Below are 14,840 nucleotides of genomic sequence, written 5' to 3' on the forward strand. Positions count from 1 at the left end.
CTACTTTGAAGATTATTCGGATTTTATTATGTTCTTATTTTCTTCAGCTTCTATGCATTTGGATTGTTGTGTTTGGGATTGGGTTATTGGCTTACCTATTACGGAGAGTTGGATAGGTATCATCACCATCTCAATTTTTGGACCGTGACAACAAGCAAGTTTCACAAATAACATTTCATATTGATTATGTTCTTCCACATTCAACACACCTCATCTTTCTTCCGAACACCATAACCTTACCCTCAACTCCGAAAAAGTGACTTCCGAGAGTCAGAAGTATTAAAGGAATGACCATAAGAATGGGAGCATCAAAAACAGATCTAAGTACATAACTCAACATTCAATCAAGTGTACTATTTAGTCTTTTTTGAGCTTGGGTGCACCTAATAAGATTGGATGAAAATATATACGTAAAATACCTAGTTTGACAAAAAGATCATGAATTCACGTGCACCGTAAAATAGGCAATAAGTCCACCCATGCCCATGCTCACCGCCTCACCCACACCTCCCAAATAATATTTATCTAAATTATGTACAAATACTTTAAAATTATATTTTTGTTTACGTATCAAATATTAAAAAAAAATCAAAAATTCTCTTATTCTTCAAAAACATTTTCCTCAATATTGAACACACCCTCTAAGAGAAGCATCAATCACATAGTATGACCAAATATTTCTTATGCACTTTTATCTAGTCAAGTTTTCATCAACCAACTAAATATTATTAGAAAACTATTTTGAGGAAATGTAATTTTCTATATTAATATACTTCTATGGTACCAAACACATACAACATATTATGTAACTTGGTCATACAAAGATTTTCCTTTTTTTGTGATATTAGTTAACGATGAGTTTGTCATAATTAAAGTTGCTATTTTCTTGTAGGCTTTTTAGTACTAACGAACTAATAAAAAACAACTTAACGTATCAACGTGAGTTGTGGTAAAATGATTGAGATTTTGTTATTGTTAATCAGAAGTTTCGAATACGAGAACGGGAGAGTGAAAAATTTTGTTTAGAACGACATCTTAATTTTAGATTTCTAGCTAATCCGCACGTCCTAATTTACGTCAAAGAAATTTGAACTACCAAGTTAAATGTACTTTTAATTTGACTATAAATTTATTTATAGATTTCTTACATATTTTAAGTGAAATTATATATATATAAACTACGCAAAAAATTTGTCTCGCATGAATTGAAACAATGAGAATATTTATTTTTAACAAAAGGATATTATCCTAATAAAATAATGTTGAATACAATAGACCCTCGTAGTTGAGCCTTTCCTCGAACACTACACATAGCACGAGCTTTAGTCCACCTAACTGCCATTTAAAATGCAAACTGTGCAACTAAGTGTAAATTTTCCCCATATACTCTTGATTTTGGATCTTGATCTTATTTGGGCCATCTGTTAACATTTTATATACTAATAATTAGGGTAACTTACATATATTCCTGAATCCTTAAGTGGTATTATATGAAATCTCGACTATTTTATTAATTCCATTTTAACCCAGTTTTTTAAAATGGTGATAAATATGTTATATGGTGATACATATAAAAAAGTGATACATTTAAAACTAACAAGATATTTATTTAAGGAAATAACAGATTTTCTTTTATTCATGGCATTCTTTTATTTAAGGAAAGATATCTAATTTTTCTCCACCAGTTACTCATTCAAGCTATTTTTTTTCAAAGGTTTCCTTTCCTAAAATATCTCTTTAATTATCAACAATTAAATTATCTTCCTTCCTGATTTTTTTCTCTTCCATTAATGCTTAAATCATCTTCATTCCTGATTTTTTCTCCTCCATTAACTCATGCAACTATTTTTTTCCTCTCCTAAAATCTCTTCCATTTTCTTTAAAAAAATCTATTGATACATATATAAGGCTTTTTAGTTATTCATATATGTTTATTCTTTTAAAGGTGACTCATATGAATAATAAATATGATATCATTATATGAATATTATGGTGACTCATACGATAGATACATTTTGTATGATTTTAACAGGTGATACATATGATTTTAATGGGTGATACATATTGTATTATGGTGATTCATATGGTAGATATAATTATTTATTTCAATTATTGGGTGATTCATATGATATTAATGGGTGAATATACGGTCTTATGGTGATTCATATGGTAGATACAATTATTTATTCCAATTATTGGGTGATTCATATATATGGTATTATGGTGATTCATATGGTAGATACAATTATTTATTCCAATTATTGAATGATTCATATGATATTAATGGGTGATATATATGGTATTATGGTGATTCATATGATAGATACAATTATTTATTTCAATTATTTGGTCATTCATATGTTATTAATGAAAGGTAATGGTGCAGTTAATGTAAGAAACAAAAGTAATAATATTTTTTAAAAAAAAACTAAAAACAGAATTGAAACATAATTAAAATTAAATCTAAAAAAAAATAGACTAAAATTAAAGACGAAAAAAGAGAAAAAAGAAGAAAAAAAACATATCTTTCATAATTAAAGACGAAAAAAAGAGAACAACAACAACAACAAACCCAGTGTATTCCCACCTAGTGGGGTCTGGGGGGTAAGATGTACGCAGTCCATACCTCTACCTCTGAAGAAGTAGAAAGGCTGTTTCCGATAGACCCCCGGTTCAAGGCATGAGATACCACACAAACACATAGTAAAGCACAGCACAAGATTACATAACATAAATACGGCACCCATAAGTAATATAAAACAGAGGAAAGCACACAGATTCGTAATAAAACATGGAACACGGACTCATAACAGGAATAAAACCCCCACCAAGTAATTCCCTACACTAGCGACTCAAACTGGCCCTAGTCCTCTGCCCTAATTCGCGTCCTCCAGACCTTCCTATCTAGGGTCATGTCCTCGGTGAGCTGTAACTGCTCCATGTCCCGCCTAATCACCTCACCCCAGTACTTCTTCAGCCTACCCCTACCCCGCCTAAAACCATCCAACGCTAGCCTCTCACACCTACGGACCGGGGCATCCATGCCCCTCCTCTTCACGTGTCCGAACCATCTCAATCGGGCTTCCCGCATCTTGCACTCCACTGGAGTCACACCAGCCTTCTCCCGGATAGTCTCATTCCGAACTCTATCCCCTCTAGTCAAAGAAACATAATTAAAACACCTAAATTAAATCTAAAAAAAAGAGAAAAATTAGATATCTTTTCTTAAATAAAAGAATACAATGAATGAAAGAGAATCTATTATTTTCTTAAATAAATATCTTTATCAGTTTCAAATGTATCAATTTTTTTATATGTATCACCTTATAACATATGTATCACCATTTCAAAAATCGGGATAAAATATAATTAATAAAATAATTGAAATTTTATATAATATCACTTAAAGATTCAGGAATTTATGTAAGTTAATTATGGCCTAAAAAAGCTCAAAATCCAAATGGGAAAATTTGGTCAAACTGAACTTTTTCTATAGCCAAAAAACAAAGTATAAATAACATAAATACCAACCCCTTTAAAAGTGAAGTATTTACACTCTCTCTCACTTTTTTAATTACTTTACTCCCTCTCCCTAGTAATATACATAACATAGCCGACATATACATAGTATTTTGTGTATATGTTGAAATTTTTGTAATATGTTTAGGGAGTTGAGATTTTTTATAATATTTAAAACATAAGTTGTGTATTTGTGTAATTTTTAGAAAAGCAAAGGCACCAAAACAACAAAAACAAACTGTACCTCAAAGAATAAAAGTTTTATTGTTTGATCATATATGGTATAACATGAGAATACTATGGCAATAGTAATAAAAATCTAATATGTTGGCACTTTGTTTTCTGCAAATTTACAGCCAAGGAGAGTTGTAAATAGGAGTAGCTACAGATTTAACTTGAAGATACTTATGAAGTCCTTCCATTCCCAAATCTCTTTCAAATCCACTGCTTTTGTATCCTCCATACGGACAATCCGCATCGAAAGCAAAGTAACAGTTTATCCAGATGACACCAGCACGTATCGATCTTGAAACTGTGTTAGCAATGTTCAAGTCATTGGTCATTACACCTGCTGCTAGTCCATAATTTGTACAGTTAGCTCTCTTGATCACCTCCTCTACCGTCCTGAAATTCATCGAGATGTTGGTTTATGTTGTGTATATATATACCGATACTGTTAAAGATTTTTTACACCATCGGAAAGTCTGTTATACGCTTTGGAAATGCTGGTAAGGGAGTGAACTTACTTGAACTTCATTACTGATAAAACAGGTCCAAATATTTCTTCTTTTGCAATTTTCATATCGTCCTGCCAAAAGCATTATGAAGATGTAAGTGGAATCTCGGGAGGGTGGAGTGTACGCTGAGTTGTTGACCTTACCCCTACCTCGTGGAGGTAGAGAGGCCGTTTTAGAAAGAGCAAGTAAAACAAATCTACGTAGTAATGAAAAGGTAAAACGACAGTGAGAAAACATAAAAGGAAAGCAATGCTGAGCATAAACAACGGTAACAACAACCAAATAAAACGATTATAAAAGCAAGAAACTACATGAATATGACTAATACTACGATAGACACGGTGCTCCAGTCAACCAAGGCTAATCTAGTCGAAAAGAAACACAAGATGTAAGTAATCCACGACCTCCATGCCCTCCTATCTATGAAAGATGTAAGTAACAAAATGTATATTTCATCTCAACATTCAAAATGCAACGATGATAATTTAAAAATGCTTACTTCAACATCAATGAATATGGTTGGCTCGATGAAATAACCTTTCCTATCCAATGCCTTGCCTCCGGTTAGCAATTTCGCTCCCTCCTTCTTGCCATGTTCAATGTATGAAAGTACTCTCTCGAACTGTTTTTTATCAACCTGCATCCAGGAAACAGTGAGTTAAGAGTATACACGGTGAAATATCATCGCAATTTTGGTGATGACAAGTCGAAAACATCTTAAAAGAACAGTTCAATGTATAATACTTGAGGTCCTTGATGAGAATTTGGATCAAAAGGATCGCCAACAACCCATGTTTTTGCCATCGCTTCCAATTTCTTGACAAATTTATCGTAAATTCCTTCTTGGATGAAAAGACGAGATCCAGCCACACAAATTTCTCCCTAGAAAAGAAACAAAAGCGAGGAATTAACGACACAAATCTACCTGACTAATATGTGTGAAACATAAGGAATGAGAATAAAAAGGTTACCTTGTTGTATAGGATTCCGATAAGAGCAAGTGGTGCAACTTTGTCAACATCTACATCATCGAATACTATAAAAGGCGACTTCCCTCCCAGCTCTAGCGAGACAGGTTTTAAATTGCTTAACGCTGCAGCCTGCATTACTAGTCGTCCAACTTCTGTCGAGCCTGTGAAGCTTATCTGGATAAACACACATTACAAATCGGTATGATTAGCCAATGCAGTACAAATATGTACAGATATGTCGATCAGGAATCACCTTGTCTACGTGCATATGCGAGCAAAGTGCAGCACCAGCAGTAGATCCAAATCCTGTTACGACATTGATCACTCCATCGGGAACACCTGCCTGTTTTGCAAAAACAGGAAACACAGTACTATTTCAGTGTCGTCTACTGAACTGACATGATAGTTTCGTGCACATGAGAACGAAACATTACCTGCTTAGCCAAGTGAGCGTAGTATAGAGCGGAAAGAGGAGTTTGTTCAGCAGGTTTGACAATCATAGTACAACCGGCTGCTAGCGCAGGGCCAACCTTCAGAGTAAACATCTGTGTCGGGAAATTCCAAGGAATAATGTGTCCGACAACACCAATTGGCTCGAGCAAAGTGTACCCTTGTATCTCGCGTGACATTTTAAGAGTCGTCCCATGAATTTTATCGGCTGCACCAGCATAATAACGAATAGTTTCTGCTGCTGACGGGATTTCCATGTTCTTTAAAGGAGCAAATAACTTTCCTGCATCCATTGCATCCAATGCTGCAATTTCCTCTGCATTTTCTACGATTAAGTCCGCGAACTTCAGCATTATCCTTCTCCTCTCCTGAATGTAACCGCAATGCAAAGTAAGACGACGCAAACTTGAATCTAAGCAGTTACAAAATCAACTCAAAAGTAGGTTAATTGAAGCGTTAGATTTCTCATATGCTAACTTTCTGAGATGATAACTATTAGCTCCTGTCTTAGAAATGATTCAGTTAGCTAGTTGATTTCTCATATGCTGACTTTCTGAGATGATAACTATTAGCTGAGTGACCATCTGAGAAATCAACTCGCTAACTGAATCATCTCTAAGACGGGACTATTAGGAACGGGAACCTGGATAGTGCGGAATTTAGCCCAACAATGTTATGATGACAATAACAAAGACAATAATAACGAAAAGTTCAGAAAGTAAAGGAGACACAAATTTAACCTGGTTCGATCTAATATATAACAATTAGGATAAACAATATTGTGGTCTACCACCATTTGACTAAGGGAACAAGGTAAACACAAGGAATATTAACAACATTAAGCTAAGAAATACAAAATCATTTTAAATTTGAAAACAATTTAATTTAAACTTCATATTTTAGGCTTCATGAGTAATTATATAGCCATAGAAATATTACTAAAATGTTTAAAGACCATAAATGTTTCACAAGTGTTATTACTACACAAATGTTATAGCACGTTCAAGAACAACTAGTTCTAACATCTTTCTTTCTTAAGCTATCGTTTGACCATAGATTTACGATCAGATTCTGAAGATTTATTTTCAAAATATGTTTGTTTATGAAATTTTATCCGATTTTGAAAAAAAAAAAATTCAAAATATTTTCGAGTCAATTTTTGGGAGAAGTTTCACTTCACTCACAAAAACGTCAAAATTTATCCAAGCAAAATACATGTCCAAACACAACTTTTAAGTTCTCAAAAATCACACCTTCAAAAACTTCTTTTTATGACATTATTATGATGTAAACATAATCCCTTTGTGTAAGCAATATTGTAGCTTATATTAAAGTTAATGGAAATAGGAATAAAAAACCTCTTTTGTACTTTTACTATAAAATCTTTTTCCATTTTCCACTTGTACATCCAATAATATTGCAGAAAAAAATTGTAACTTTTTTCGAAATTGTCTGTTTCTAAAGTTCAAATAAATTATATTAATAAACTCAGGCTGTAACATTATCAATAATAACATTATGGGGCCCCGCATATCCAGGACTGATCACGTAGAGCGTGGATAATACAAGATGAAGAGTCTAATATGAAAAAAATAAATTAGGATGGGCTTGAATAATGATGGTTGCAAGTTGTAATATTACGAACAACGTAACAAAAATAAGGGACTCCTCGCACGCCCAAGACTGGTCATATGAAACGTGGACAGCGTACAATGTGTAGCCTAATATCAGAAACAATGAATTCAGATGCATTTAGCAAATTAAAAAAAAAGATTCCATTCATTTAGTAGTGTTGTGGAAAACGTTTTAATGATTTGTACTTGAAAATATTTTACCTTTTAAAAGGTACTTTTTTCACTTTATGGTTGTTGTTGAGAGTATCTTTTCATAGTATATATATATTCTTTTTGGTATCAAGGAAAATTTCATTTTGAAGAAACATTCTCCGAATACATTTATATGTTATACCACAAATCAATTAAAATTAAAATTTTGAAAAGACCTAAAATTAGAAATTTATGAACATGTAATGTTCCACGAGTATGACGAAACGATGATTGTCATACTAATTAAAAAGACACTTGTCACTATTGGACCCAGGGATGGATCTATGTAGAAGGTATGGGGTGGCACGGCACCCGCACTTCATGGATGAAACTCTGTATATTTATGTGTATATATATCAGTTAATGTATGCACCCACAATATCAAAGGGACTACTAGCGTAAGTGGTCGACAACGCGGGTTTGAAACCCGCTCTCAACTGTATTTTTAGAATGATTTTTAGTTTTCTCTTAAAAAAAGATATTGTGGCTAGGAAGAATAGAACCAATGACCTCTTCTTTACAAAGCACTTGACAATACCAACTAGGCAAGCCTTCATGAAATACTAATAGTTGTTAGATATATATAATTATAGTTTACTCTTTGAATATTGATTCCACTATCCTAAAATATCGTACGGAATATACGTTATTGTTCAAAACAAGATGACATCCAGAGCTTTCGAATCTTGAATCCGCCTCTAATTGAACCGCAAAATAAAAGAAGATAAGTCTGACATATTAAAGCTTCCGTCATGAGTGAATTATTAATATTTTCCAACTAAAGGTACATTAGTATCTTTTTGTAAACAAATGGATGTTCAAACTTTTGAAACAAATTAGTCAATTAACGTGTTCTACAAAGCTACTACCACTTGATGGATGGTCAAAATTGACATATTCCTAGGGTTGTTGATTTGAAATAAAAGTTGTTTTGAAGGTGAAATTTTATTTTAATATGAAGTCTAAATTTCAAAAGTTTTGTTTTGAAAAATAAAAATTTATGGATCAACTTTTAAGTTTTAAAAATTTGGATTGAGATTCTATCTTAGTTTGGAGAATTTAAGATTTAAGACTGAAGTTGAAGTTTTGTTCAAATATCATAAAATGATATTAATTTCAAATCAAAACTTCAAATTTGAACTCCAAATTGCATGGTCACACCTCACAAGCCTACCAAACAAACCTTTTGAACTTGTAAATTATGATCTTAAACAAGTCATGACATTTCTATTATTATTATAAAACGGATGATTATTACTCCCTCTATTATGATTTTTCATTTATTCTCCATGAAGAAAAGATTATATTCACACAAATATTATAAAATATTTAATTGCAACATCTTTATGATCACGAATTTAAAAGTATTTTTTTCTTAGCTGTGTATTAAACTAGTCACATAAATTAAAACGATGAAATAAATTTTACCGAAGGTGCTAAACGAGGCCAAGGGCCATTATCGAAAGCTTCACGAGCAGCTTTGACAGCCAAATTAATATCCTCTTTGTCACCTTCACTAATTCTTGCAATTATCTCCCCATTTCTTGGATCTATCGTCTCGAACGTATTTCCTGAAATCAATGACGAAATTAAAATTTTTATTAAAATATTTAAATATGAAAAAAATAAATAATTAAAAGTAGGGACGTCAGACCCAATAAAATTTTTGTTATGCATGAAGTTTCTAAAAGGATCGAATTATTACACTTCTAAGAGGGTCATTCGACACATTAAAATTTTTGTTATACATGGGATTTGTGAAAGGATCGAATTATTACGAGAATTTATTGTATGCAGCCTTACCTTATACTTCTAAGAGGGTCATCCGACACGCTAAAATATTCGTTATACATGGAGTTTGTGAAGGGGTCAAATCATCACGAGGATTTATTATATGCAACCTTACCTTGCACTTCTACAGGAGGGTCGTTGGCATGCTAAAATTTTCGTTATATTGAAATTTGTGAAAGGGTCGAATCATCACAAGAATTCATTTTATGCAGCCCTACCTTATAGGCTTATACTTCTGCAAGAGACTTTCTATGCATTGAACTCGCGATCTTTAAATCACATGACAATAATTTTATTAATTGTTTCAAAAAATTTCCTATTAAAAATATTTAATATATAAAATTTAAATTTGAGTCCCACCTACCATGTGGGGCTCCTGCAATACTTATCACATGGCAAAAAATAGCAAAAATTACATTTGTACATATTTGTATGCAGCACTCAAATTTCTGCTACTATATATTACTCCTTGTGCAGGACTAAATATTATTTTATAATTTTACTGTCACAAACTCACGAGGGGACGTGTTACTTCAGTCACCATAAAATACATTATGTTATTATATTTCGTTTGATAAAGAGTTGATTTAACGTAACTTTAATATAAGAACGTCACTTTCTAATTCAACAATTACTGTGGCCAATAATGACATAGTTACAAAGTTTCATTATGTCATACTTTTTTATTAATTGCTATCCACGCAAATATATGATGTTTAAGTGCAAATAAAACTTAAAAAACTAAGAAGTTGAAAAGTTGACGTATTGAAATTAGATATTTAAACACGAAAAGTATTATAAATTTGTCATTTTTTCAATATATCAATATAGTAGAAAAAGAAAGATCATTGAAGTATAAAATTACTATTGTGTAATCAAAAGATCACGAATATAAATCGTAGAAATAACCATTTGCAAAATGCAGGGTTAAACTAATTATAATAAATCTTTGTAGTTTTGTCCTTCCTGAACTCTACACATAAGAATAAGAAACTTAATGCACAGAATGCCAACCCGAAAAATATATTTTAAAATTTTTATAATTATTTCTCGAGAAACTAAATGTGATAATATTTTAAAACAAAAATAATAACAGTATATATTTCCTCTCTCATGATGAAAAAATTTACAGAGAAATTTCCTAATGCACAAAACTATAGCTAATACTATATCCATTGACACAATTTAACAAACAGTCAAAAGATAAAAACAGAGGAATATATACGAATATTAAATTAAAATTAGATTATTGATATTTGATATCGTTATTTTGAATTTCAGAACCTCTAAAGTTGAAATTTTAGTTCCGAACCCACCAAATATTAAGCGTTTCTACTTTCTCCGCGCAATTTTACTTATCTATTTTTGAAAAAATGGATAAATAAAACTAAACGGAGAGAGTATTTACCATTTTGGATATGTTATGAGGTGGAATATTTGGTATTTTTCAACCGTTAATCAAATATTTCAGGTTTAAATTTTAAAGATAGAATGAAAGCAAGTAAATTTAATCAGCTTCAATACGAGTACCAAAACATAAGGTCAAAAAAAACAACCTATCTATTGGTTAATTTCTAATTTTTATATTACTCAAAACTCTTCAAAAATATAAGCAAGTCCATTTAGACTCTCAAAAGTAGTGAATTTTTTTTAAGAGAATCTAATACAGATACGATATTAAAAGTGGAGAGTCGTAGAGTCCGTGCAAAGATACATCCACACAATTAAACAAACACATAACAAGAAAAAAAACTAGTTAATTTCTTTCCATCTATTCTAGTTTTAACAGAGTTATCTACCCGTAACCGGTGGGACACAACAGATATACTATTGAATTTATCTTTTTTTTTTATATTTTCCATTCGGTATCCCGTACTCCATATTTGGAGTACGACTAATTCAAATTCGCGCCGCATAAGGCCATGCTACACCACATCTTTTGGTGGTTACTATTAAATTAATCAAAGGTATGCAAAAACTAACCTGAATACCGCTCGTAAAAAAAAAGATTAATTAATCAATTTACCTGAAACGGAATCGACGAATTCTCCATTGATAAAGAGCTTGGTGAACTTAATTTTTGGAATTTGGACATGATTTTCTAAATTTCCATTTGATTCCACCATTTTTTTTTTTTTTCTTTTAAAAGCTTCACACAGGGGAAATGGCAAATTAAATTTGACTGTTTTCTGCTAGTGTTGTTGTTTTTGTGTAGTCTTACGAAGAGAAAACAGCACATGCATAGATATAGCATATATATAGCCTGAATATTAGGGGGGGGTCTTTTTCTCGTGGGGGGCGGTTATTATAAAAACAAATAAAGTAACAAGAATTTAATTCTTAGATTACATTTTCTTCCTTGATTTAAGATATCTCATTAATGATAGTAAAATATTAAATTTGGTATGTTAAAAGAGTGATATATAGTAAATTATCATATTATTTATTGCTTCTTAAGTTTGGTGTAAAATTAAAAGTGAATAAGTGAAAATAGGTGAAAAAAGTATTTAGCAAAACTTTTTTTTCCTCAAAAAGTTTATTTTTTTCGAAAGTATTTATTTTTTTAAAAATGAGATGTTTGGCCCCAAGTTTTTAGTTGAATATAAATGTTTTTAGACTGCAACAGAAATTGTTTTCGAATTTTAAAACAATAATTTCTCCCTAAAAGCACAATGGCAAAGGTGGATAAAATTGCGTACATATCATCCTTTTCAGAATTTACTTGTGATCTGTGAAATTATATCGAATATGTTATTATTGTTGTCGTTCTTGATGGACATCAAATTCTAAAGTTTGACCAATCATTGAAGCTAAATTTATTAAAATTTAAATACTCAAAAATTATTTGAAAAAGATGATGAGAAAATATAACTTAAATTATTTATTAAAGTTCATATATCTTTACTCTCGATAAAACAAAACGTGACATTAAATATGAAAGAAATCAATATAATGTATTTTTTTTGAAAAAAAAAAAAAGTTTGAATAAACCCATGCCATTCGTTGACGTTTCTAAGAAATGTCTTTTTAAAAAAATATATTTTTCTATAAAAATATAGTTTCTCAAATGTTCGATCTAACACCACGTTAGCAGCCAGACATGCAGGCCTTAATTAATTGTCTTGGTCAATAAAGACAATTTTGTTATTTTTAAGATAAAATTAATACGCTGCTCCTTAAGTATGCATCATTTTTTACTTAGGCATTTCAATTGGATATTGTTTCATTTTAACATTTCAAATAGGTATAAAGTGTGCCGCTTTAGCATCTTTTACTGAATCAGTAAATTTATATTATGTGCGTGTATTACACGTGCCTGGTGATATGGAAAGTAATAAATAATATGCCAACGCATGTCATTTTTCTAAAAAATAATTTTAAAATCATTAATTAATTTTTTTCAATGTTAAGGGTATTTTTTATTCAAATAGGTGAATTGAGGGTATTTTTGAACCAATAGAGAAAGAAGGACATTTTTGAGTCATTTCTAATACATTAAGGATATTTTTGAGCCAAATAGGTGGATGGAAGAATATTTTTGAGCCTAAAGGTGAAAGAAGGGTATTTGTGTACCATTTTCAATAGTTGAAGGATATATTAGATCCTTTTCTGAAAAATCAATAATCACCCTTTCCCCGATAATTAATTTTAAATAAAAAATATTCAAATAATTTATAAATAATTAATTTAAATAAAAATACCCCCTCCCCCTAACCTACGCACTCCACCAACCTTCTTCTTCAAACACCCCGCTCATCCACGCCTACCCCACCTCACCCACCCCATCAGTCCACCCACCCACCCCTACCAGTCCACCCATCCCGCTACCCTTCCCAATCTACCCACCCGCCACCTCACCTACCCCGCCAGTTAATTTTTAATTTTTTTAATTGATTTTATTTGATTTTAATTTTTCTTCACGGATTTAGTTTTATTTTTTAATTTCTTTCATCAATTTTGCTTCGATTTTCAATTTTTCTTCACTGATTTTTCTTGATTTTTATGCTTCAATTTTAATTTTTTTTATTGATTTTGTTTGAATTCAATTTTTCTTCGCTGATTTAGTTTTATTTCTTAAGCATTCTTATTTCTTGATTTAATCATTATTGTTTTTTTATTTCTTCTTTCATAAAAGAAGTAAGATTCTTGATTTGACCATTTTGGCATAAGGATGTGTCAAGAAAAAAAAATGATGGTAAGTTAATGGATTGAAGAAAGAAGAAGAAAAAAAAGAGAAGAAAAAAAAAATAAAAGAAAAAAAAGAGAAGAAAAAAAAATAACGAAAATATCACTGAAAAAATACAAAAATGTCACTCAAATGCGCTTTTAATGCGTGTGTCACACGCACCTTGCCAACTCAGCAAAAGTGTTAAAGTGGCACACTTGAAGGCCACTTGAGGTGCCAAAATAAAATAATATTCACTTGAGGTGTCTAAGCGAAAGATGATGCGTACTTGAATGACCTATATTTTGCCTATTTTTTAAAATTATAAGTGAAGAAGTCAATTGTCTATTCAGGGCCTAATAGAATTTGCTATAGTTTTTTCCATTTTAGATATTTATAAAATTGATTAAATTCATATTTTTATATTGCATGATCTATTTTAGAAGGTTTGCTTAGGGGTGGAGCCACCTTAGACTTCTAGAGGTTGGTGAATTCGTCTTTTAGATAAGATATAGATAATAAACTTTTGAGCAGATTTATCTGAACTTCTAAAATTACTCTATTATATATGATTAAAATTATATTATGAATATAATCGATGTTGATCCTTTTTCAGCTAGTTTTTATGTTTACTTATTCATATTTTAAATTTTATTAGCGAAAATACTGACTCAATCGCTGAATAATGCTCCCAATTGAATATTTTCATTGCTAGAGCCTAAAAACTGATTAAAGAATTTCAATCACCTCATCGTTAAAGACATTGATTTTTTTTATTTATTTATTAACATTAATGTCATTAACCACCAAAATGTGTAACTTGCATTTTAATGTTTAGGGACAACTGCCAAGCGATTTGTCACGTACATTAAAGTCATGGGTCGTCCTTGTCATTTTCATGAAGTTGATTTAGACAAAAGAAAATAAAAATAAAAAGATCATGAATAATGGAAGAAGAAAATATAGAAAGTGTAATAAAATGGGAAAATCATGAATAATGGAAGAAGAAAATATAGAAAGTGAAATAAAATGGGAAAATCATTAATAATAGAAGAAGAAAATATAGAAAGTGAGATAAAATGGGAAAATCATTAATAATAGAAGAAGAAAATATAGAGACAAAATGGGAAAATCATGAATAATGGAAGAAGAAAATATAGAAAGTGAAATAAAATTCGAAAATCATTAATAATGGAGGAAGAAAATATAGAAAGTGAAATAAAATGGGAAAATCATAAATAATGGAAGAAGAAAATAGAGAAAGTGAAATAAAATTTGAAAACAATTTATAAATGGATGATGAAAACTATTCTATCAATTATCATAGTAGTAAAACCACTTATTGGTAAAGTCATTGGAGAAGAGAAGTCTCAGAGTAATT

General features: G+C 30.9%; 1 protein-coding gene across 1 annotated transcript; it reads right to left on the reverse strand.

Annotated features, from left to right (window-relative positions):
- Window positions 1-3,801: 3,801 nt before the first annotated feature.
- LOC107841038 (aldehyde dehydrogenase family 2 member C4-like) lies at window positions 3,802-11,521 on the reverse strand. The gene is given in 11 exon segments (NM_001324591.1): window positions 3,802-4,056; window positions 4,058-4,098; window positions 4,101-4,143; window positions 4,266-4,327; window positions 4,756-4,893; window positions 5,001-5,138; window positions 5,228-5,401; window positions 5,481-5,570; window positions 5,662-6,045; window positions 8,932-9,074; window positions 11,321-11,521. Coding segments are annotated over 11 exon segments (1,500 nt in total). The 5' UTR covers window positions 11,421-11,521; the 3' UTR covers window positions 3,802-3,869.
- Between the last annotated feature and the right edge of the window lie 3,319 nt (window positions 11,522-14,840).

The sequence above is a fragment of the Capsicum annuum genome, chromosome 9 (genome assembly GCF_002878395.1).
Source record: "Capsicum annuum cultivar UCD-10X-F1 chromosome 9, UCD10Xv1.1, whole genome shotgun sequence".
NCBI lineage: Eukaryota > Viridiplantae > Streptophyta > Magnoliopsida > Solanales > Solanaceae > Capsicum > Capsicum annuum.